At 48.3% G+C, this 25,695-nt stretch overlaps 3 protein-coding genes and 1 pseudogene across 4 annotated transcripts in view; 2 read left to right on the top strand and 2 right to left on the bottom strand.

Moving 5' to 3' along the window:
- Positions 1 to 11,479, bottom strand: part of CHDH (choline dehydrogenase) — a 65,049-nt gene extending 53,570 nt beyond the window's left edge. The window contains exon 1 of one of the 2 annotated variants that reach the window (XM_032650080.1): positions 11,131 to 11,479. The gene's annotated coding sequence lies outside the window, so the exon portion shown is untranslated. The remainder of the gene's footprint in view (positions 1 to 11,130) is intronic. The other variant, XM_032650081.1, reaches the window with a different exon arrangement.
- A 69-nt stretch (positions 11,480 to 11,548) lies between these two features.
- Positions 11,549 to 22,636, top strand: LOC116762726 (annotated as a pseudogene).
- The window catches only part of ACTR8 (actin related protein 8), a 19,556-nt gene continuing 14,235 nt past the window's right edge, over positions 20,375 to 25,695 (bottom strand). The window contains exons 14-16 of the transcript XR_004352329.1: positions 23,575 to 24,540; positions 22,704 to 22,772; positions 20,375 to 21,249 (exon numbers count right to left, since the gene is read on the bottom strand). The gene's annotated coding sequence lies outside the window, so the exon portion shown is untranslated. The remainder of the gene's footprint in view (positions 21,250 to 22,703; positions 22,773 to 23,574; positions 24,541 to 25,695) is intronic.
- Positions 21,337 to 23,093, top strand: LOC116762727 (interleukin-17 receptor B-like). The gene is made up of 2 exons (XM_032650082.1): positions 21,337 to 21,475; positions 22,635 to 23,093. Exons 1-2 carry the CDS (start codon positions 21,453 to 21,455, stop codon positions 23,056 to 23,058), a joined length of 447 nt encoding a protein of 148 aa, XP_032505973.1. The 5' UTR covers positions 21,337 to 21,452; the 3' UTR covers positions 23,059 to 23,093.

Below are 25,695 nucleotides of genomic sequence, written 5' to 3'. Positions count from 1 at the left end.
AGAAGACATACAGATGGCCAAAAAGCACATGAAAAGGTACTTAACATTGCTAATCATTAGGTAAATGCAAATCAAAACTACAACGAGGTATCACCTCACACCAATCAGAATGGGCATCATCAAAAAGTCTACAAACAATAAATGCTGGAGACGGTGTGGAGAAAAGGGAACCCTACTACATTGTTGGTGGGAATGTAAGTTGGTACAACCACTACGGAGAACAGTATGGAGGTTCCTCAAAAATCTAAAAATACAACTACCATATGATCCAGCAATCCCACTCCTGGGCATATACCTGGACAAAACTATAATTCCAAAAGATACATGCACCCCTATGTCCAGAGCACAATAGCCAACACATGGAAGCAACCTAAATGTCCACTGACAGAAGAATGGATAAAGAAGATGTGGTACATATATACAATGGAATATCACTCAGCCATAAAAAAAAAATGAAATAATGCCATTTGCAGCAACATGGATGGACCTAGAGATGATCATACTAAGTGAAGTAAGTCAGACAGAGAAAGACAAATATCATATGATATCACTTATATGTGGACTCTAAAAAAAATGATACAAATGAACTTATTTGCAAAACAGAAACAGACTCACAGACTTCGAAAGCAGACTTGTGGTTGCAGGGGTGAGGGTGGGGGGAAGGTAGGGGGGATAAATTAGGAGTCTGGGATTAGCATATGCACACTCCTATATATAATACAGATATTTAACAGGGACCTACTACTGTGTAGCACAGGGAACTCTACTCAATATCCTGTAATAACCTATATGGGAGATAATCTGAAAAAGAATGGACATATGTACATGTAACTGAATCACTTAGCTGTAGGCCTTAAACTAACACAACATTGTAAATCAACTATACTCCAATATAAATCAATAATTAAATTAACATAAATAAAAATGAATATCAACCAAAAAAAAAAAAACATGCTACAACATGACAAGACAGATTTCCATGTAATTTTGAGTTTGTGACCAATTGCACAACAAATTTGATAATTCTGGCAAAGTCAAACTGCAAAAGAACTGTGCCTAGAATAAAATGCTTACCCACCACATCTGGAGTACCCATGCTTGGGACAGTCTGTCTCCAGAGTTGCACAGCTGGAGGGCTGACAAAACTTCCCGAAACGACCCTTTGAACAGGGTCCTTCACAATTTCTTGGCATGCACACGTGTGTGTGTGTGTGTGTGTATTTCCTTTCTAGCTCGGAGCCAGCACAGTGTACCAGACTAGAATCAGATCCTTGGGGCCACTGAGGTCCTGGCTTTTGTCAGTTACCCAAGAAGAGATGACAGAACTCTGGAGAGGGGCCAGCAGTCTCAGCCAGGCCTGCATGTGAAATAGGGCACAAGACCTGCTTCAACCTTTGAGAAGCTCTGCCAGGCAGGGCCAATGGCAAATAATGATTCTGCTTTGGGCACAGCTGGGTAACGTGTAGACCTTTTCTGAAGGTGAGGGACGCATCAGGGTTCTGAAGGTGCAGCCCTCTGTCTCAGCAATCCCACTTCTTCTAACAATTTATCTGAAAGAGGGACTTCCCTGGTGGTCCAGTGGTTAAGACTCTGCGCTTCCCAACCTAAATGTCCATCGACAGGGGAATGGATAAAGAAGATGTGGTACATATATACAATGGAATATTACTCAGCCATAAAAAGGAATAAAATTGGGTCATTTGTAGAGACACGGATGTACCTAGAGACTGTCATACAGAGTGAAGTAAATCAGAAAGAGAAAAACAAATATTGCATATTAACGTATATATGTGGAATCTGAAAAAATTGGTACAGACAATCTATTTACAAAGCAGAAATGGAGACACAGACATAGAGAACAAACATATGGATACCAAGGGGTAAAGTGGTGGGGTGGGATGAATTGGGAGATTGGGGTTGACATGTATACACTATTGATACTATGTAGAAAGTAAATAACTAATGAGAACCTACTGTATAGCACAGGGAACTCTACTCAATGCTCTGTGGGGACCTAAATGAGAAGGAAATCCAAAAAAGAGGGGATATAGGTATACGTATAGCTGATTCACTTTGCTGTACAATATAAACTAACACAATATTGCAAAGCAACTATACTCCAATAAAAAACAATTTTTTAATTAAAAAAAAAAAGTAAGACATGATGCAATAGGAAAACTATTGACTTGGGAGTCAGAACAAAAGAACAGCAAAGCCACCTGGGAAAAAAAAAAAGACTCCGCACTTCCAAGGCAGGGCACGTGGGTTCAATCCCTGGTTGGGGAACCAAAATCCCACATGCTGCATGGCGCAAGCAAAAAAAAAAAAAAAAAAAAAGAATTTAACCAAAAGAACTCTGCACAGCTGTGAAAAAACAAGCCTAGAGGTCTGTCCTGAGTTGTTTATGCTGGCAAACAATGGTGAAAATCTTACTGTCCACCCATGGGGGACAGAGCCATAAAAAGGGCCCAGTCACAAGAAAGGATGCTGTTAACCATTTACATAGTGGCTGGGTAGCCCTGTCACTACAGACACGGCTTGAGCAGACCGAGGCACAAAGCTCAGCTGCTCGTGGGCACTAAGCCCCTTGGTGCCCCAAGGTTGGCACTGTCTCTGAGCCCATGGGCCAAGGTGGTGCCGACAGTCCTGAGAGAGAACTGCAGAAAGTGGGGCGGGGGGGGGGAGGGCGCCGCCATCCTCGCCTTTCTGGGGGTCTCTGAGGGGTTGCTCTCCAATGGAGGATTCAGAGCAGGCCACCTGCCTTTGATCTGGCCTTCTAGTCCCGGCTTTGACCTGCTCTCCTGAGAGACCTCTGACAAGGTTCTCAACCTTCTAGGCTGGGCTTTGTGGGGGTCAAATGAATAATGCTCCGTAGCTGCCACTGTCTGTTCACGGAGCTCCATTAAGCCACAAAACCAAACAGAGTTATGAGTAAAGTAGTCATAATAGGGGCAGCCACCCATCCTGAGCGCTTCACGTGGGTTATCACACACTGAATCTCCCACAGACACTGGGGGAGTGGGCTTCATCACCACCATCATCATCATCACCATCACCATCAGTCCCACATCACAGAAAAGAAAACAAGCCTGAGAGGGGAGCCCCTGTCCCTTTTCAAGTCACAGGCAGGACCCGCCCAACACAGCCACATTCTGGGAGCTAAAAAGTCACCTGAGTCAGCACACGGAGAGGGTACAAGGCACCACCCAAGGCTGTAGAGGCCAAAAAGTGGTAAAGTTCGGCTGCTTCCCTGCAGCCTGGCAAAGCCTTCTCAATGGCATAGCAGCCTGATCCCCCAGCGCTGGGGTGGGAGGAGGGGAGTTTGGGGTGGTGGCCCAGGTGGGAAGGGTCTGGTCAGAGAGGTAGCCGGGCTGGGGAGTAATAATGGTCCAGCGAAGAACCCTGGGCAGCTGCCCCCTCCCCGCAAAGGAACCTCACTGCCCACCTCCAGCCCAGGCCACCCATCCTCCCAAGATGGTGGAGCAAGCTTCCTCACAGCCCCAGGAGCCCTGCCTCCTGCCCCCGCCTCACCCATCACCCCTCACCCAACCATGAGTCTCACTCTCTGGGTTCCAGGCACCCAGACCACCTACCCTCCCACCCACCCTGGTCCTTTGCACGTGTGCTCCTTCTTCCAGGTATGGGGTCCCCACCTCCTTGCACCTGGGTCACTTCTCATCTTCCCTCAGACCCTGCTCAGCCAATGCTCCCTCTGAGAAGCCTTCCTCGGCCACTGGCCACATCCATCCTGGGACTTCTCTTTGTACCACTTACTGAGACCTCAACCCTAAGAGTGAAATGAGCTGTCAAAGGCCCATCGCCCCAGCCAAAGGCTCTGTGGCCTTGCCCCCAACGCGGAGCGTGGCACTCTGTAATGCTAGCTGAGTAGACATATGATGGGGACAGGCCGGCGTGCAGCCTACAGCTCCCACACCTGGGCAGTCTGAGATGCGGACACTGAACTGAGACATCTGTGCCGGGGCAGAGAGAGGTACCACTTAGAAGGGGCACAGGGAGGGACTTCCGTGGTGGTCCAGTGGTTAAGAGTTCGTGCTTCCACTACAGGGGGCATGGGTTCGATCCGTGGTCGGGGAACTAAGATCCTGCGTGCCACAGCAAATAAATAAATAAAGTAAATTAAATTAAATAAGGGGCACAAGGAACATTCTGGATCCTGACCAGGTGATGATCACCTGGGTGCATATACAGATAAAAATTCACCATCAGTACACTTTACTGTATGTTGTAGCTTAATTTTTTTTCATTAAAAAAAACTCATTTTCTTCAAAAGTCAAGTTTCTCTTCCTAAAACTCTCATCTCCCACATTTTGGTGCAGAATAAACAAATGAATCAGAAACTCTCCCCTCTTCTCTTGAATTAGCTAATCAGTTGCTACCTCAGAGATAACTCCAGCTGCTTGGGCAGGGCCCACTTGTCCTTGCACCCTCCTGGTGCTGAGGGCGGGACACAGGACAGGGCAGAGACTGCTCAGAATGCCAAGAAAACCCCAGGGAGGAGTCCCAAGTATGACGCCAACCACAGGCCAGGCTTTTGTCCCCAGCTCTGCCAGGACTTCTGTGTGACCTGGGCCGGGGGTTTCCTGTTGGCAGCAGTGGGTGCCAGCCTCTGCCGGGGCCTCTGATGTTTGCAGCTCCTCCCTTCTCGCCTCTGCGTATGTCTGAATGAGATATGTGTGAATGAGAGAAGACAATGAAATATCCTCACCCAAAACTCCAGACCTGAATCTGCTCACACTTCTAAATCCACCGATTTGGAGGAAATTCGAAGATCAGAGGAACGTGGGATCCCACACACAGAATCCAGGCCAAGGGAAAGCCCGACATTTCTTCAACAAGTTCAAGTGAAAAAGAAACAAGGCAGAGGGAGATGGAGGGAAATCCACAGATCATGAGAGAATGACGTGTGGATCTCACTCAGGTCCTAGGAATTTGAACAGTGACTGGATATTTGAGGATATTAAGAAGTCATTGTTTGTCAGATGTGACACTGGTTCTGTGGTAACGTTGTTTAAAACGACTGTTTCAGAAATATCTACTGAAAGATGGACAGAAAAAATAAGCAATATTTGGGATTTGGTTTTAAAAACCCCAGGGATCTGGGGGGCAGACAAAACAGGTTCACCCATGAGGGGATGGGATATGGGATTCAATACTCTCTTCTGGCTAATTTTGTGTGTGTTCCAAATTTTCCACAACAAAAAGGGCTTTCGTTGTTGCTATCTGTTTTAAATCTCAAATCTCTCTGCTAAAAGACTGAGGGAATGAAGGCAGAGTGGGAGAAACTCGGAGGCCAGGAGCCTGATCTAGGCTGATGGACTCCACCCTGTTCCACAGAAGTCGGGGCGTTCGACAAAGGTTTGCTACCCGCTTCCTCCTTCAAGCACATTTTCAACCAGTTTTTAAAACCTCGATTAAAAAACACCACCTCACACCCAGATGTGAAGGATTCAGGCTCTGTGGCCAGGGCCAACCCACATGCTATTTTCGACTGTCTGCAAAAGATAAGCACAGAATCAAAAGGCAGGGTTTAGAAACGTTTCCAGCAATCTGACACAGTGACTTGATGTCTGCTGCATCTCCTAATAAGATAATGAGCTTAAATGCGATGTATCTTTGTTTTTACTGTAACAACTTTTATTACAGTTTTTAAATCAACCCATGTGAGATTAAAATTTAAAAACCAAACATGGTCCTGCACCACAGGGAGTTTGAGATACAATATTATGGACTGGACATCAATCCCCTAGAGGCCCAGACCCGTGCTCTGAGGTGGCTTGTCCAAGGTCCCAGGACAAAGCGTCCCTTCCCCCCACCCGAGGCACCGACTCTGGCATCTGCTGCAAACACAGGGCTAAGCAGAGGGCAGAGAGCAGCAGCTGCCAGGACTGCTTGATCTTTTTTTTAATTTTACTTTTTATTTTTTTTAACATCTTTACTGGAGTATAATTGCTTTACAATGGTGTGTTAGTTTCCGCAGTATAACAAAGTGAATCAGCTGTACATATATTCCCATATTCCCTCCCTCTTGCGTCTCCCTCCCACCCTCCCTATCCCACCCCTCTAGGTGGTCACAAAGCACCGAGCTGATCTCCCTGTGCTATGCGGCTGCTTCCCACTAGCTATCTATTTTACGTTTGGTAGTGTATATATGTCCATGCCACCCTCTCACTTCGTCCCAGTTTACCCTTCCCCCTCCCCATATCCTCAAGTCCATTCTCTACGTCTGCATCTTTATTCCTGCCCTAGGTTCTTCAGAACCTTTTTTTTTTATTAGAGTCCATATAATATGTGTTAGCATATGGTATTTATTTTTCTCTTTCTGACTTACTTCACTCTGTATGACAGACTCTAGGTCCATCCACCTCACTACAAATAACTCAATTTCGTTTCTTTTTATGGCTGAGTAATATTCCATTGTATATATGTGCCACATCTTCTTTATCCACCCATCTGTCGATGGACACTTAGGTTGCTTCCATGTCCTGGCTATTGTAAATAGAGCTGCAATGAACATTGTGGTACATGACTCTTTTTGAATTATGGTTTTCTCAGGGTACATGCCCAGTAGTCGGATTGCTGGGTCATATGCTAGTTCTATTTTTAGTTTTTTAAGGAACCTCCATACTGTTCTCCATTGTGGCTGTATCAATTTACATTCCCACCACCAGTGCAAGAGGGTCCCCTTTTCTCCACACCCTCTCCAGCATTTATTGTTTGTAGATTTTTTGATGATGGCCATTCTGACTGGTGTGAGGTGACACCTCGTGAAAGGATGCTCAACATCACTAATCATTAGAGAAATGCGAGGCCTGCTTGATCTTTAATCCGTGTTCACTCAGGCACTACCACAGGCTCGGAGACACACTCCTCCGAAGGCCAGCAAGGCCCTGGAGGTGCTAAGCGACCCCCTGTCGAAGCGCCATCCAGCCACGGCATGGCAGGGACAGGGACGCCAGATCACACCTGGGAGCAGCCCTGCAGGTAGCCAGCTCACTTTCTTTTATAAACCAGCGGCGAGATATGAGTCAGCCAACTTTCCCACACATGCCCGCCACTGTTTCCCTTTCAAGCTTCTGGAGGGGCTTAGCGGCAGAGGGCCCTACAGACTGCCAGGTGAGCTGCTTAAAAACGCCCACTGCTTCCTTGTGTCAACTACGAACAGCTCCATCACTGAACGAAAGTGCAGGAATCAATCAGGCACCAAGACTAGTGTAGGACATCAACCAGCATCCACGGACCCTGGTTTCAAGTATCACTGATGGAGAGATAGGTGGCTGCCCCTTTGCCATGAGTCCCACACATGCCCACGGCTCTACCCCCTGACATCTCCAGTAATCCTCCCTCAAGCTCTGGGAGGCCGACTCTGTCACCCACGTACAGGTGGCGCTTTGAGAGAAAAACAGAACCAGCCTCCTCTCCATTCTGGACCTTCTTCCAGGCGCCAGTGTGACAGCGCATGTGAAGATCGGTGCAAGTACACACGGGCTGTGGCCCCATGGGGTTTCGCCCTAGGAACTGGCAGGGGTAGTGTTAACATGGACTTAACACCGTGGCCCGCGTCTGTGGGCCTTCCTGGGCCAGCCCTCCTCACTGGAGCAGAGAAACCGTCTGCGGCTCCACGGCCCCACTGTGAGCAGGGGGCAAGCTCTCAGTGTGGCCTCGGGGTCCCTGGCTCAAAGCAGGCATGGCCACGGACTCTGCAAAACTCAACCAGCTGGAGCAGAACACTGGGTGGCGGGGGGAGGGTGGTACCGAGGGCGGGGTGCTCCCAACAGCACCCGTCCCAGCTCGGGGGGGCTTCCGGGGCCCTGGGAGGTGGCCAGTGTCTGCCAGAAACTGCTTGCTCTTCATGAGACAATGGGTCCACTGTGGACTGGCTGGGGCCTTGATTAATATTTGAAAAAACAAAAGAAGTGGAAAATTCCACCTGTGTGGGTGGAGACTGGGCTTGGGACATGTCAACAACCCTAATGGTCTTGTTCCCTTGCTGACGCATAGGACAGAGAAACAAAGGTCTGACAAAAGCGACAGCCTGCGGGCATCGCTGCACTTGGGTCCAAAGGAATTTCCCTATTTGGGCCGTGGAGATCATTTGTTTATTTCTTGTCCCACCTCCCCTGCCCCTAAATTTACACAGCACTTTTAAGTCCTTCAGCTTTTTCCCACCTCTTCAGAGTCTCCCAACAGCCCTGCCAGGCCACCAGGGCTGATGTCAGCTTCATGTTATGGATGGGGAAACTGAGGCCCCAGGACAACCAGAGCCTCATCCGAGGTTGGCACTGGGGAGTAACTAGCAGAGCCAGGGATCTGGAACCCTGGTCTCTCCACCCCCCAGCAGCGGCACAGAACCTGTCCCAGGGGTTCTGGGGTCACAGCCATGGGTACTAGACAAAGTGGTCTTCCAGACTCCAGGAGAGGTGCCCTTCACCCCACCAGAGGAGGAAGAGGAGGAAGAAACTCAAACCAGCTCTCCTGGGCAGGCAGGCTTTGGTGCCGGCCTAGGAGGAAGGTATGCACTCATTCATTCGTTCATTCAAGCATTTCACAAGCGCCTCCTAAATACCAAGACTTGAAGGCACACTGCACAGTGGCTCTTTCAGAAACCTAGACCCAGCAGAATTCATGGCCAAAGGGGGAAGATCAGAGCATCTGCACTTCCCTCACAGACTTGAGTCACCTCACTGCCATTACACTGTCTCATCCGCCCACTTTACAGTAAAGGAAACTGAGGCTCTGAGAAGGGCAGTGACTTCCAGAGGTTACAGACAGAGAGGAAGCTGAGACCTCCTGACCCGCAATGGCCCTGCCTCCTGTTTAAAGCCACGACACTATTGGACTTAGGCATTCAAACAAATGGTGTTCCTTCCAGCAGGCCACCTCGGAGGCTACATGCTTAACCAACAAGGCCCTCTTGTGGAGGGACACTTTTTGGAAGGAACTTCCGAGCCAGAGCAGACCCCTTCCCCCCGAAAAGACAGGCAGGCACACCTCGCTGGCCCACAGAGAACACCAGCTGTGGCTGAAGGGCTCTCCTTGGGACTGCCCACTCTGCAGTCCTGCCGTGGGCATCAGAGAACCAGGGCCAGGGCAGTGTCACCTCTGTGCCCACACACACGCAGCCCTGGACCCAGGGCACTGGGGGATCCCTCAGCCTGTGTCCCAAGTCAACGGCCAGCACCTGCTGCCCAGGTTCCCTCCTCCTACCCGAAGCCCAGCCACCTCGGCACCATGCTGGCCTCACATTTCCTCTCTCCTTTGCCCACCAGCTTCTTCCCCTGGAGAAACGATCTTAACCTTGCCCTTTCTTGAAAGAAAACCACCCCATTCCCACCTCCAAACTCCTCCTCCCCTGCCTGTCTCACTCCTTCTTGCCAAGGACCTAAGCCAGGGGCCCACCTCAGGCCAGGCCACCCCTGGCCCCTCTGCCTCATCTGACACCTCGGCTGCCCCCTCACTCTCGGGTTTTCCTGGTGCAGGCCCTCCTAGCCTTCACCTCCAGGGAGTTCTCCTTCCCCGGGGACCTATCCTCCTCCCTTCTCTACCACCCCTATAAATGTCTGACTCACAAACTCTATCTCCAGATAGAGGACTAACCTTTGCATCCCTGGTTGTCCCCAAAGCCCTCACACTCAACAGCCCAAGCTCCTGCAGCAGGGCCTGCTTTGGGGCCAGCTGTAGAGCTGGCACAGCTCGAAGCCTGGCCCACAGGGACTCGGCTATTTGTCCAGTGAATGCATTTTGGTTAGCACCTGCCTCCTCGCTGGTCTCAGAGGGACTGGCCTCCCACAGCCTGGCATAGCCACCCAGGTGGGCTTTCTAAAACTGAAAACTGACCACCACCAAAACGTCTGCCGTGGGTCCTCTGCACCATGGGATAAAGTTCACGATCTCAAGAGCTGGAAAATGAGGCTGTCTGCATCTGCACTTCCACAGCAGGCTGGGCACATGTGCCCTGCCTGGAACATGCTCTCACCGCCCTCATCCTCAGTCCAAAGGCACCTTTGCACCCCAGGGTTGGCACCCTGCACGTGTTTGCTCAGAAGAAAGACAACTATTAGAGCTGCAAATGATCTCTGGGACCCCAGGGCTCAAAGCAACTCAGAGAGGTTGAGCGAGGGGCCCAGGGTGGCCCAGCCCCAGGCATGGGTGAGGCAACAGCCTCACCTGAGCCACTCTCCTTGGTTAGAAACCGGACCAATCCTCTGGAAGCGTCACCTGAAACCTACATGTGTGCATGCCACAGCCCCCAGCTCTAGCTGGGCCCACTCCATGCTGGCCCAAATCTTACTCAGGCAGGTGGGCCAGGCCTGGTGCACAGGACCTCAGCAAAGGAGCTGCTTGACTAAGTCAACCTCGCACCAGCTGACAATTTCATTCCTCCTTAGGCCTTGGTCTCATGTAAAGAATGAAGCTAACTTGGCCTACAAGTTTAAGGGACCTTGACTTGGTCACCCCCACCTTGTCCTTTGCAAACCCAGGCAGCTGAAGCAGCAAAGTTCCAAGCACTCTGATCTGCTGTTGGCCCAGCTGATTTTTATTAACCTTGCCCCAAACCACTGTGCCTCAAAGGATGGTCCTGGTCCACCTGCGCAGAATTGCCAGCAATGTCAAGTTAAATGCAGATTCCGGACCCTGCTGGACCTGAGGGGCTGGGCTGGCTCTCTGAAAGGCGGGCCCAAAATTTGCATTTAACGCTGCTCATAAATCCTGAGCTCAAGGAAGCTCAAAAACCCGCCTCCAAACCCAAAGGGTGAAGGCTTCCGCCTCCGGAGACTGAAGTGTTAGTGTCAGGCCTCATTTTGTGAAAACATACGTTGACCAGAACACCCGGGGAAAGGGAGGGTTTCTGTTACACGAATTACATATAACTTAGTTCCTGCGAGGAACTAACTCCCGCGAAGAACTCAGTGAGGCTTTGCTCTCCCCGTCCCACTGTTTTAGTTTCCGGGGGCTCAGCCGTAGCGTCAGGTGAAGCCCCAGCCTCGGCGTCCGGCCGGGGTCCTCCGGACCCACCCGACCTCTCGGCCCGAGGCCGCTGGGGCCTCCGGGCTGTGGCCGGGGCCGTTCGGGGCGGGTGGACCCGGGGTCTAGCGCGTCCCCGCTACTCACCGTGGGCAGCTCGGCCAGAGTGCAGGGACGGTCAGCGGCGGCCCGGCCCCGCTACACTTTAACTGGCGGCGCCGGCGCTCCGCGCGCTCCGGGCGGCCAGGAGGGGCACCGCGGGCCTCTCGGACCGACCTGCTCCGGGAGGGGACCGGACGCCAGGAGGGCCCGCCGGGCTCGGGCGAGCGGGGCGTGCGTGCACTCGTGCACCTGGCTCACTGCTCGCACGGGTGCGCTGAGGCGGCGCGTGCGCGGTTGCTGGAGAGGCGCTCGGACCCAGGCATCCCTCGCGACCCCTGCAGGCCGGGGCACTTCTTTCCCTACCCAGGAAGGGCGCCAGGGGGCCGCCCATACCTGGGCGGTGCTGGGGGAGGCGGAGCCCGGAGGTGTGGCCCCGGCCGCCGGGGTAAGAGCGTGGCCGAAGGCTGGCAGGGACTACGAGCGGTGGCGGGCGGTGGCGGGCGGTGGCGGGCGGTGGCCCCGCGATGTCGCTAGTACCGCTGAGCCTGGCCGCGCTGCGCTGTGGTGCCATGCTTCCGGAGCCGGTAAGCCCACATCCGCGCCCACTCCCGCTTTCCCCTCCCTCGAGCCCGTACCCAAATTCGTCCCACCCGTCAGCTCATGCTTCTCCAAGGCGTTCGCGGAGGGCCGTCTGTAGGGGACGCGTGTGCATGCTCTGGGGCACCGGGCGTCGGGCTGCTTGAGTCAGGAGCAAGGGAATCAGACAAACCTGGGTTCGCATGCCACCATGTGCTCTTGATTTAGCCATTTATGCTCACGGAGCCTCTTGTCCTCATCTGTGTAAGGAAGGGTCATACCTAACTTACCAGGATCTAGTGAAGGACAGCGATAGGGCCTGCAAGGCATCAGCAAAGAGCCTGGCACATAGTAGGTGTTCACTATTGTTATTGCCTGGGGTCTTGAGGTCTGTCCTCTTTGGGGGCACAAGAGCTGCTTCTCCATTCCACTCGCCTTTTTTGCCCTGTTAATTTCGCTGTACTGGGGCCCTTGTCCTCAGAGCTAAGCTCCTGAACTTTACTGCAGGTTTCTTTTCATCCCCTGTGCCTTGAAGGACTGAGAGAATCTTCTGGGTCATTAAAGAAAAGCTCATCTGCGAAATAGCATTTGAAGCTATATTGCTGCCCTTTTAGCATAGCACATAGCATAAAAGCATGGTGTTACTTGGTGATGGAAAGACAAACCCCATTCCCTGCCCTTATGTCTTCAGCTACTCTCCTTGTCCTCTGTCTCAGTTCGGAGCCCATCCCCTCACTCCCTGGTCTTTTCCACTAGAGGAAGAATTCACTGCCTTTGCAGTAGCTGCTGTTAGGCCAACAGCTTGAACTCTGTAAAGTTTAGAGCCGTTGCTTTGCTTCTTCCTAAAATTTGTCTCACCAGCCCTTTGACAAGAACGTAGCTCCCAGTATGGTGGCTCATTTGTTTAAAAAGCTGCCTGATGATATCCCTTGGAGTTCAGCTTTAAAAAGACAAAGATGAGCGACTGAGAATTTCACCCAACTCAGGTTACTCAAACTATCAAAAGTCTTTCCTTCTGTCATACAAGGTGTTTAGAAATGTTGAGGCCGTGAAGGATCAGATTCCAGAGCTGGTGGACTTAACCACACTGTGTCATGTCACTGGAACTTGCAGCTGCCTTTTAGGTCCAGTATTTTATTACAAAACCAAAGTACTAATTATTTTTTCTTATAAAAAGACATGAGCAGTTAACTCCAAAGGATTTAATACTAGCCTTTCTTAGACACTGATGATATTATTTTTTTTAAGTTATATTATTTTTTAAAAATAAATTTTATATATTTTATTGATTTTATTTTTGGCTGCATTGGGTCTTCGTTGCTAGTGCGGGCTTTTCTCTGGTTGCAGAGACCGGGGGCTACTCTTCATTGCAGAGCATGGGCTTCAGTAGTTGTGGCACGCAGGCTCAGTAGTTGTGGCTCACGGGCTCTAGAGCACAGGCTCAGTAGTTGTGGCACACGGGCTTAGCTGCTCCGCAGCATGTGGGATCTTCCTGGACCAGGGCTCGAACCCCTATCCCCTGCATTGGCAGGCGGATTCTTAACCACTGCGCCACCAGGGAAGCCCTAAAAGTTCTTTTTAAAAGATAACATGATGAAATCACAGTTGCGTTATGATTTTGTAAGTATCTCAGGTGAGTCCTTTTATATTAGAAGAAGAATTTTTTAAAGCACCTGGGAAAGGCACCATGGACTGCACTCTTCTACTTATCTTCTTGGCATAGCCAGTCCTTAACCTGGGAAAACTCAATAAATATTCTAGACTGTCCTGAAAGCCTGCAGTTAAACATTAGAGTGTGAAGGGACCTTCATGGTGGTCTAGAGTTATCCCCTGCTTGTAGCAGAGATGGCTGAGGTGCAGAGAGGGGTAAAAAACCCACCTCTGGTCTTTAAGGGAGGTGATGGCCAGGCTTGAGGGTCAAGTGTACTAGTGGTTAATCTATGGCCCATCATAGCCTACCATGGGGCCATGCAGTCTCCCTCAAACTGTGAAGTGGAACCAGCTCAGCATTCATCCCTTGTGTATGCATTTAAGGAAAAAGATGGTGTTTTGCCTAATTGGCAAATGAAAGCTTGTGGTTTGACCGTATTCAACATGGCACTCGGTTTCTTTTCATCCCCTGTGCCTTGAAGGACTGAGGGAATCTTCTAGGTCAAAGTAAGCACTTGGAGACACTTGGCTAATTGCCACTAATCCAGGTCCTTTGTTGGGGGTGTGGATGTTGTGCTCACAAACAGGCTGCTGAGAGCTACAGCCTGGAGCCTGAAGCAGAATGCCTGGGTTCAAATCCCATTTGGGGCCATTTCTCTGCTGTGTGCCTTGGGCAAGTCAGCATCCCTGGGCCTCAGTTTCCCCATCAGCAAAGTGAGGGAAGCTGAACTTAAATTACATCCTGGCTCTAGAATTTTACACTTCTCTGATTCTGTGAGTTACACTGGCAAACCGTGTGGGGTCCATTTCCTTAGCAGACGTTGACTAGAGACATGAGTTTCAGCAGTAGGTTAAGGAATTAAATTATAAATGAGAAGAACTTGGAAATTCAGGGCTTCCCGCTTTGCCTTGCAGTGGACGTTTTCCTACATTGGCTTTCCTGTAGAGCTGAACACAGTCTGTTTCATTGGGGCCCATAACATCCCCAATGCAAATATGAATGAAGACGGCCCCTCCCTGGCTGTGAACTTCACCTCACCAGGTACATTTCCTCACTCTTCTCTTACTGTCTTGCTGGGACACCTGTTTTGGTATATGGTTTGGTACAGAGAAGCCAGGTACCCTGGACAAGGTGTTTGGCCTTGCGGAGTCTCGGCTTCCTCGTGTGTAATATGGACATGACAGTAACTGCACCTCACTCACAAGGAGAGGATTAAGTCCGGTGAAATGGAGGGGAAAGCCCATTCCTGTGTGTCAGGCACTGATTGAGCACTTGACACGCATCATCTCACTTAAGCCGTCAACAACCCCAAGGTTGGGACAGCCCCGTTTTACAGATAAAGAAACTGAGAACTTAAGTAACTTGCCCTGGTTACACATGCAGAAGTGAAGCTGACAGTCAAACTCTGGTCCTTCTGGACTGATGCACTTTAGCCATTCTTTGTTGTTGATGCAAAACGCTTGTTCCAGCCTCAGTTGCCTAGCAGGCTGTGTAGTCTGACAGCGTGCGGCTGTTCTCTGAGGATGTACAGACTCCAGTAGGTTTCTCTCCTGAGCTGCAGTGAAGAGGCAGGTGGCACCGAGTGCTGGGTTACTTCCCTTGCTCTGTGACACACAATCAGCTCTCTGGTGTCACACCTGCAGCATCACACACGGGGTTGGGGTGAGGATGAGATGGGATCATGGGTGAGGAAGGTCCAGCATGGTGCCCGGCCCCAGCAGCTCCCACGTCACCCCTACTCAGCTGGGTCACCTGTTCTGTATCCCATGCCTGTCCCTGTCCCAGGTGTAGCATCGAAGCCAAATGGGGCAATTTCCAATCTGTCATTGTTCCTTGGTCGTGGTCCAGTGTATTCTTGGCATCACATCATTTACTACACAGTAGTGCCCAGCTTTCTTGATGAGACTGAATCTCATTTTTTAAATTATATTTTGGAATAATTTTAGATTTATAGAAAAGTTGCAAAGCTAGTACAAAGAGTTCCCATATACTTCTCACCCAGTTTCCCCTATCGTTAACATCCTACATTACCGTGGTCTATTTGTCAAAACTGCGAGTCCAACACTGGTACATTTCTATGAACTGAACTCCAGACTTTATTGGATTTCACGTGATTTTCCATTAATGTCCTCTTTCTGTCTCAGTGGCATTTAGTCCCCCATGTCTCCTTCGTCTCATCTGATCTGTGACAGTTTCTTAGTCTTTCCTGTGTTTCACGATCATGACAGTCTTGAGGAGTGATGGCCATACATCCTGCAAACCCAATCTGGGTTTGTCTGGTGTTTGTCTCATGATTAGACTGGGGATACAGGTGTGTTTGGTGAGAATTCCGCAGAGGTGAAGCACTCTTCTCATAACTCTATCAGGGGTGGGGGACATGCACAGGACGTCACAGGTGGTGCTCACCTTTGTCACTGGTTAAGTGGTGTCTGCCAGGCTTCTCTGTGTAATCTAGTATTTTTCTCTTTCCCAAATTTTAGTTTTTGGAAACAAATCACTAAGTCTACCCCATCCTGGGGTGGGGGTATAGGGTGGGATTAAGCTCCACCTCCTGGAAGGGGCAGTATCTACACATATTACCAAACCTCATTTTTGAATAATGGTTGGTTTCTAGGTCTTCTCTTGGGGATCACAGATAGTTTTGATAAAGGCTGTATTTAAATTAGACTCTGGTTATCACTTCATGAATAGATAATCTTCTGTTTAAGAGTATAATGTTAGCATCTCATTTGAATCTGCTATCTGACCTCATATCTGAAATGTCTGACAATTCATTACAGGTGTGGTAAGCCTATGTGTATGTACACTTGTTGGCAAGGGGGTGGAGCAGAGATACCTTCTTCTAAAATGTAAAAACTTTCATTCAAATTTCCAGGCTGCCTGGACCACATAATGAAATGCAAAAAAAAAGTGCATCGAGGCAGGTAAGTAAATACAGCATTTGCTTTTGTTATTAGAAGAAATTCATACCGTGAGTCAGCGCAGCTCAAGCTTTTTAAGATGAAGGAACTGAGGCCTAGAGTGGGGCTGTTATGTATCCAAATTGCTCAGACTGTGAAGGCTGATCATGGCCAGCGCCGTGCCCACTGAACCCAGGGATGGACAGACTCTTAGTAGGTTTATATGGTGAGCAAGTCACAGAAAAAAAAACACCCTGCTCCCTTGGTTAAAGTAACATTTTAGCCCAAACCAAAGGCCCTTCCTGCCTGGATGGGAATCTGTAAGTCCTCCACCTGCTCAGACACCAGTACCACTGAACTGTGGTCACAGGAACCCTGCACACCTTCTGTTTGGACGTGCAAATATTCAAGGTGTGAGCGTTAGCTAAAGTAGTGACCTAGAAGCAGGCTGTCAACCTGTGACCTCACAGGGGTCCACATCCTACAGGCCAGACTGTTAGAACCTGCCCCCATCTTTCGCATTTTTAAATAAGCCCCTTCAGGATAATCAGTCCCAACTGGCCAACTTCCAAGGGGTTTACAAGGATTTCTGTGCATTTCTGGGTAATAGTCTTAGGGTGCTAATGAGGTTAGTGGTTTGGGGGGATCAGTCCCTGCCTCTTAGGCACCCCCACCCCACAGGCATCCCTATGAACCCCAGCAGATTGAGTGCACGCGTCTCCTCGCTGTAAGGCAGACTGGGAGCATTGTGCCTCCTCTCTCACCCCCCACCAGGAGAGATCTGGAGTGTTGGAGGTCACTGGGATGTGAGGGGGTCTGAGGGCCTCAAATCAGTCCTAGAACCCAACTCCTAAAGACAGTTCTGAGCTGGGACTTGAAATGGCCTCCTGGGTGGGGAAAATAATACACGGTATTCTATATCATGTTCCTGGAAATTAACCGAGCGCTGATTTGCAAGCCACATGAAACCACCAGCTTTTTCTCAGAGTGGACCTGTCCGGGTACCTTCTAAGCCGTGAGATATTTCCTTATTTCCTGACATCCAGTAAAGCTGGGGCAGAGTAGCCTGATGGATGGAGTTCCTGGAGCCCAGAGTGTTCTAGTTCTAGCTGAATTCCCTCGCTATATAAACTCAGACATGTCTCCTAACCTGTGGCTCCTGCCCCGCATCCCGGAAAGGAGGAAACCCTGACCCCAGCCCTTCACTCAAAATGGATGTTGAGAATAGAATGGAGTAGTAGAACCCAGCCTGTGCCTCTCACCACCGTCAGCCCAGGGAAGCTGTTTTCCGCAAAGCAGTGACATGGGGTCACTAAACTTTCATGGGCAGCAGGTTACTTTGAGATGATAAATAAAAGGCACACTGTGTAGTTGAATAAGTATCTCTTGGACGTGTGCCTCAGAACGTACATCTGTTTTTGTGAAGCCCTTATGGGGACTTAAATGAGGGCTGAGTTTGCAACTCCAGCCTTGTGATTCTCTCTCAACTTACAGGAAGTCTGTGGGATCCAAACATCACTGCTTGTAAGAAGAATGAGACCACGGTAGAAGTGAACTTTACAACCAGTCCCCTTGGAAACAGATATATGGCTCTCATACAAAATACCACTGTAATTGGGACTTCTTATGTGTTGGAGGTACTTTTTTCCCCTTCGTTTCCTCAACACCACCCCCGTCCTCAACCTCCAGCTCTCCTTCTCTTGTTGAAGAATGCAGATTTCCTGGACAGACTCTCTTTTGAGAGAGACGGGCAGAACTGTCTGCCGTACAAATATGCTGCGCTATTTTGATTAATTCAGACAAAGAAAAACAAGTCCCTGGGAGCATCCCTGGAAACATCCCTGTGACTCTAAAACCAACCAAAGGTAGAGGTCTCAGAAGTATGGAGTGAATCCTGACTTACACATAGTCTAATGAGTTCAAAGTCAGTTTGGGAAGAGCGGTGTCTTCACTGGCAGTCTTTGATCTAATCATTCGCATGGCTCCTAATACCTTTTTTTTTTTTTTTTTTTTAATGTATTTATTTTTGGCTGCATCGGGGTCTTCGTTGCTGCCTGCGGGCTTTCTCTAGTTGCAGCGAGCGGGGCTACTCTTCGTTGTGGTGCGCGGGCTTCTCATTGCAGTGGCTTCTCTTGTTGCAAAGCATGGGCTCTAGGCATGAGGGCTTCAGTAGTTGTGGCTCACGGACTCTAGAGCACAGGCTCAGGAGTTGTGGCACATGGGCTTAGTTGCTCCGCAGCATGTGGGATCTTCCCCGACCAGGGCTCAAACCCGTGTCCCCTGCACTGGCAGGCGGATTCTTAACCACTGTGCCACCAGGGAAGTCCCTGGCTCCTAATTCTTGATTTTTGTCTCACTTACCTGCACCAGAAGGAACTAACTCGAACTTCCGTGGTGATTCAAGGGACTGGGGAAAGTGAAGGTGGTGTGGTCCAGGTAAAGCTGAACGAGATGCTCTGGAGAGGAGAGGAGAGGGGAAGGGACTGAAGACCCACTGCACTGCAACTCGTTGCCTTTGAGGAGTCTTTCTAGTTGGAGCAGATGAGTTCTCTCCCCAGCTCGCTTCTGCCAGCAGTCTCGCCATTATGTGAGGTTGATGGGGAATCCCAGCTTCCATCTTCACAGTTGTGAGGTCAGGACGCTGACCTTACCGTCACGGTCCCTTCTGCTTTTGTGAGTGGCTGTTGACTTTCCAAGGTGCTTTTATTCCTATTTTCTGTCACAGAAACACAGAGGAATTCTGAGCCATTTTATTATCCCAAGCCTCCATTTTCACTGCAGAATGAAGTAACAAAGGCCTTGAAATCAGCAGGCTTGTGTTCCCAATCAGCATATGAACTTTGAAGGGCAACTCTCTCCCCTCGGGGACTGAGTTTACTGCGCTGGAGAACAGGAAGTTGGGCTAGCAGGTGCTCTCACAGCTCTTTCCACTCTGAGTGTATGCTGTGGGGCCATGGAGGGTCCCGGTAGGACACAGCTACACCCAAGACATAAGGGCCTTTTTGTTCTTCATTCCCAGGACATACAGGCAGAGCTCAGACATGCCCGGCGGAGCAGATACCCATCAGCACGTTAGGACTGCACCCCTTTTCCAGGGAACCAGGCTCTACTAGTCCCAAGGGGCTTACATGTCGTAAAGCGCTGGCTTAGGTCAAGAGGAGTCCCACTGCTCTGTTTTTTGGAGGACATATTTGTATATGTATTAGGATGTGACCTAACCCTTTTAGATAAGGAAATTAACATCTTAGCAACATGTACAAAGTTTAGGTTCACAGCTCAGGAGTCTTAGAAGGTGTTTGGTCTTGAGTCACTAGTCTGGATTTTAGGTCTTTGTGACAGACATATGACCAAGGAAAAAAAATGTCCTATTACAATGCTAGAGAGGGGTTGAAGCCAGAAAAAAAGGGAAGAGAAGTTCTGGTGAAAGTAGAAATAAGGCTGAGCCCCTCATTTCTCCTGAGCTGACTCCATATTTCCGTACCTGTGCTTCATTTATGAAATCAAGATCCGTGACCAAGCAGGATATACACAAAAGGGAAACAAAATCAATGGTGCAAAATTGATATTCAGAGTGCCGCAAGGATCTGCTGAAAAACGTCAGGGCTGTAAAGGGACTGAGTATATCAGGGAACATGCATTTCACTGCTTTTTGACTTTCTTATCCGTCTCAGTGGCCCAGGCCTGGCTGTTACTGTAATTCACTGTGGCCACACAGACATTTGGATAACAAATTAGGAATAGTGGCACCAAGAGACACACGTCATTGGTGCCTGAGAGCAGCTGGTTCTGGAGAATGTCTCTCTGGATTTAGTGATGTTAGTACCTTCACTGCAGGTTGACAAATAAAATGCTTCCAGAACTAGCCCAGGGGTGGGGTCAAAAGTTAAAAGGGGACTTCCCTGGTGGCTCAGTGGTTAAGAATCCACCTGCCAGTGCATGAGACATGGGTTCGAGCCCTGGTCCGGGAAGATCCCACATGCTGTGGAGCAACTAAGCCCGTGTGCCACAACTACTGAGCCTGTGCTCTACAGCCTTCAAGCCACAACTACTGAGCCCACGTGCCTAGAGCCCGTGCTCCGCAACGAGAAGCCACCGCAACGAGAAGCCTGCGCACAACAAAGAGTAGCCCCGCTCGCCGCAACTAGAGAAAGCCCGCGTGCAGCAACGAGGACCCAACGCAGCCAAAAATAAATTAATTAATTTTTTAAAAAAAGTTAAAAGGTGCTGGTCTTAGAAACCCACCTCCTAACAATCCTGACTGCTGTGTAGGCGCAGTGCCTATGGATTCCTGAGCACTTTCACACGCTGGAGCTTAACTGATCCTCAACATTCCCGTAACCAGGTGGCATGACCCCCCACATCTGTCAGTCTGACAAAACAGCCTTTAAAAATGCCATCTATCCATATTATGTATTAAGTAATTGCACCCAGAATAACATTAATTCAGCAAAGAAAAAAAAAACGAACATAAACTCTGGTTACCACAGTGAAAATGTGGAGTAAGAGGCCAAAATGATTTTAGAGGACTGTTCCTAACCTCCTGGGCCCCCTCTCCCTTTTGAGAATCTAATGAAACACCTGGACACTCTATGGAAAAACACACTGATCTGCAGACCCCAGGGAGATCTACTGACCCTTGGCTTTAAAGGGACTAAAACTTCCACAAAGCACTGAATAAAAGTTTTAGTTTCCAAATAAGAGATAAATTTGTTTCTGTTCTGCTAAAGATGAATAAGCTTTGTTTTCTCCAGGCAGAAGTGTGCTGGGTGGATGGCTGCCTCTCCTCCTCTCGGCTCTGCTGGTGGCCACGTGGGTGCTGGCGGTTGGGATCCATCTGACCTGGAGGCATGGTAAGGGTTATAATTCAGTTCTTTAAAGAAACGCAGATGGGCTTCCCTGGTGGCGCAGTGGTTGAGAGTCCGCCTGCCGATGCAGGGGACACGGGTTCGTGCCCCGGTCCGGGAAGATCCCACATGCCGCGGAGCGGCTGGGCCCGTGAGCCATGGCCGCTGAGCCTGCGCGTCCGGAGCCTGTGCTCTGCAACGGGAGAGGCCACAGCAGTGAGAGGCCCGCGTAAAGAAAAAAAAAAAAAAAAAAAAAAAAAAAAGAAACGCAGATGAGGAAAAAAACAACGGATTTTTTTTTTTAAAGGAGATTCCTCCAAAGGCAATCACATTTTGGCATTACACAAGAGTCAGACATTTATTTAATGCCTCAGAGCTTTCCTAAAGACTACTATAATGACTGGACCACACCCGCTAAGGTAAAGCAGGGATTGGGACTCCAGATCTGCTATCACCTGTTTTCTTTTTACCATCGAGGCATCTACAACGAGTGTAATGGGCCAAAGATAGCTGATAACAAATCACATTTTACCTGTGATAGGTACTCTATGCTAGTTCCTACTTTTGAAAAGTAATTCTTCCAAAGCATAAGAATGACACTCATTTGGATTCATATGCTCTAAGGATCTTGCCAACTCTAAAACACTGAAGACTTGAATAAGAAATCAGAATATTTATATAGATACACAGCTAGAGGGCGGCCCACTGAAAACCTCTGCTTCTCCTCCCCTCCACACATAGACAAGGAAATATAAATGTAGTCTTTGAGTTGTTTGTGATGTTGTATACAGAACAAGATTAATCCCATTTTCTTTCCTAGGTAAGCAAGCCACGTCAAACTTTGACCTTAAAAATACTTATATTAATGGCTATTGTTTGACTTGTATTCGTTAGTTTCATACCTAGTTTCCATTCCTCAACACGTATAGGACAGAATTCCAGTTGAGTTCCAGCTGAAATGGGGGTACCACTTAACCTTACGGAACTGTAAAGAAACTCTACCACCTGTAGGTAGAAGATGGAACAACTACTGAGTTGACCCAACTTAAAACATGATGTGAAGGGCAGAGAGGTCAGCTGTCCTAGTTCACATATGGCACTAAAAATACTAAATTTACAACCACCCACCTGAAACAGAGTACCTTAAACCTGAACAGTTTCTATGAATTTATTTGCAAAGCTACGGGCTTAATCAAGAGGACTAATTCAGTGACAGGGACTTAGAAAATACATCTTTTAAGCATCTTTAAGGTTTAAGCACTGGTGTGTTTCAGATGATGTGTACAAAAGGAACATCAGGGGTATTTTCCTCTCTGGCAGTAATAACATCCCTGGTGCTCAGATGATGTGCGCTAGCAAGGGATCATTTATCAGCGATAGTTTAGACTAGAGTAAAAGCCTGTTATTTGCTGTCCACAGATGACAAATGCTTTTCTCCCCCACAGAAAGGATCAAGAAGACTTCCTTCTCTACTACCACACTACTGCCCCCCATTAAGGTTCTTGTGGTTTACCCATCTGAAATATGTTTCCATCACACAGTTTGCTACTTCACTGAATTTATTTAAAACCATTGCAGAAGTGAAGTCATCCTTGAAAAATGGCAGAAAAAGAAAATAGCCGAGACGGGTCCCGTGCAGTGGCTTACCACTCAGAAGAAAGCCACGGATAAGGTCATTTTCCTTCTTTCCAATGATAACACCATGTGTGATGGTACCTGTGGCAAGAGGGGGGGCAGCCCCTGTGAGAACTCCCAAGACCTGTTCCCCATCACCTTTAACCTCTTCTGCAGCGATCTGAGAAGCCAGACTCATCTGCACAAATACGTGGTGGTCTATTTCAGAGAGGATACCAAAGACAACGACACTGGGCTCAGTGTCTGCCCCACATACCGCCTCATGAAGGATGCTACGGCTTTCTGCACAGAGCTTCTCCATGGCAAACAACGTGTGTCGATGGGGAGAAGGGTGCACGCCTGCCACTACAGCTGCTCCTCCCCATAGCCCAGCCACGAAGCAGGAGACCTTAAAGCCTTCCTACTGCTCCAATTACAGGAAGAAAGCATCCGTGATGATTCTGAAGTTTACCATACAGGCTACTTGTAGGGAGGATTACAGCTGAACCTTGAACAACCCAGGGGGTAGGGGTGCTGACCCCTGTGCAGTCGAAAATTCATGTATAACTTTACAGTCCACTATCTGTCTCTGTGGTTCTGCATCCGTGGATTCAACCAACTACAGACCGGTAGTATGTAGTTATTGAAAAAATCCACATATAAGTGAATCTGCCCAGTTCAAACTTGTGTTGTTCAAGGGTCAACCATATGTATACCTGCTTTAGCAAAAGGAAGTAAGGGAGGATTCACAACTGAATACATACACCTTAGTCTAGTAATTAAAAGTTTTTATGCTAATAAAATTGTTACAAATTTACTAACTACTGTGGCATTAAAGAACAGAAACTGAATTTATGACTATAAAGCTAAGTCAATTTCACACCTAAAAATCAAGAACACTTACAAGGCTTCCCTGGTGGCGCAGTGGTTGAGAGTCCGCCTGCCGATGCAGGGGACACGGGTTCGTGCCCTGGTCTGGGAAGATCCCACATGCCGCGGAGCGGCTGGGCCCGTGAGCCATGGCCGCTGAGCCTGCGCGTCCGGAGCCTGTGCTCCGCAACAGGAGAGGCCACAACAGTGAGAGCCCCGCGTACCGCAAAAAAAAAAAAAAAAAAAAAAAAGAACACTTACCAAACTATAACCATTCAGATAATCAATGATAAAGCATCTCCCAGCCAAATATCCAGTCTTGAATAGTCCATGCTCTGCAGAGTAGGTAGAATTGTTTAGATCTATAACTTTCTAAGTTTAATTAATGAATGCCAAACCTAAGAGTCCTCACTAATTCACTCAATAACTTCTTAGGTGAAAAACCTTCTATTACACACACAAGTCCTTATTTCTAAGATAACAAAAATAGGGAATAACAAGCTGAACCTCTCTTTGCTGACCAGATGACCTACTCTATGTGGAACCACTTGTAAACTTGGTATTTGCATAGGACCCTCCCTCTCAGAACTAGATTCATGTCCTATCTGACTCTTGTACAGGTGACTTTTAACATCAACAAAAAATACATCACTTGCAGAGCTGATGTCTACTTTTGCCCAAAGTTACCTATTAGAAGTCACTGTCAGAATTCAGAGTTTTATGGTTATTACATAACTTTCCGTGTTCAAAACAAAAATAATTCGTATGTTGGAAGTTAGCCCTCTTGAAGTAATTAGTCTTTTTATAAATGAATTATTGCACTGGTTTACTTAAATAAAAAACAGAATCTAGGGCTTCCCTGGTGGCGCAGTGGTTGGGGGTCCGCCTGCCGATGCAGGGGTCACGGGTTCGTGCCCCGGTCTGGGAAGATCCCGCATGCCGCGGGGCGGATGGGCCCGTGATCTATGGCCGCTGAGCCTGTGCGTCAGGAGCCTGTAATCTGCGGCAAGAGAGGTCACAGCAGTGAGAGGCCCGTGTACCGCAAAAAAAACCCAAAAAACAAAACAGAATCTACCATAGAATTACAGAATGTAGAGATGTGTGGCGTTTTAAGTCTTCCAACTTTTTACTTTTCTCAAAGCATCTTTTTCTTAATGCAGAGGTCACAAAAAGGTTGTTTATATTAGCATCCATATTTTTCTAGGAAAGCTTGCCTCTTTCGCACAGTGCAAGACTGCATCTGCTCTAGAATGTGGATCAGTTTCAGGTGGATGAGTCTTAAATTGTTCTTGTAGATTATCCTTAAAGGACCATGCCACTCCTTCTAATACATGTCTTACAGATAAAGACCAAAATAAGGAAGGATAGAGTGTCCAGGTTCACAAGCAAATACTTAGCAATGCCTGAGGCAATACAATTAATGTGGTAAAGCTCACTTGTCATGATCAGTTTTCACGGTGCTTGTAAGTGCTAGTAATAGAAGACGGCTTATGTCAAAACTTGGACCAGAAACCAACCTCCTCCGAATCAACATCTACCAGTTATAAGAGCAATATGCTATTATGTGAAAAACTATTATAAACAGAAATACATTATGCTTTTAGAACTAGGTAGCCAGTATTAAATTGTGTTGAAACAGCCCAGAAACATAAAATCAGTATTGTATAAATTTAATTATTTTGTTAAAAAACTGAAAACATAAAAGCATACAATTTTCAAATTTAAGGCAAACATCCCAAATAATACTAGCAAATTAAAATTTTGTAATACTGGCAGACTTTTCTTTGTTTCCAACCTACTGAGCAGATATGCAAAATAATCCTATTTATTTAAAATGCTCTAGTAACAGCATTTCTCCAAGTCCTAAAACTTCCAACCATCCTTTTTTTTTTTTTTTTGGCCATGCTGCGCAGCTTGTGGGGTCCTAGTTCCCCGACCAGGGATTGAACCCGGGGCCACAGCAGTGAAAGTGCCGAGTCCTAACCACTGGACTTCCAGGGAAGTCCCCCGCAACCGTCCTTACTGTTTCTATATTCCACTTACCTGCATCTCTTATCTGCATCTACTTTTGTCTTTCCCCCAGCCCCACTCCCACCCTCAGTTCTAGAGAAGCGAGATGGTCCCTGGCAGGAAGTGGCAGGAATCAGGCATCCTC

The sequence above is a fragment of the Phocoena sinus genome, chromosome 11 (genome assembly GCF_008692025.1).
Source record: "Phocoena sinus isolate mPhoSin1 chromosome 11, mPhoSin1.pri, whole genome shotgun sequence".
Classification (NCBI taxonomy): Eukaryota; Metazoa; Chordata; class Mammalia; order Artiodactyla; family Phocoenidae; genus Phocoena; species Phocoena sinus.
Note: the sequence above shows the minus strand (reverse complement) of the source record. Positions and strands in the feature narration are given on the sequence as shown.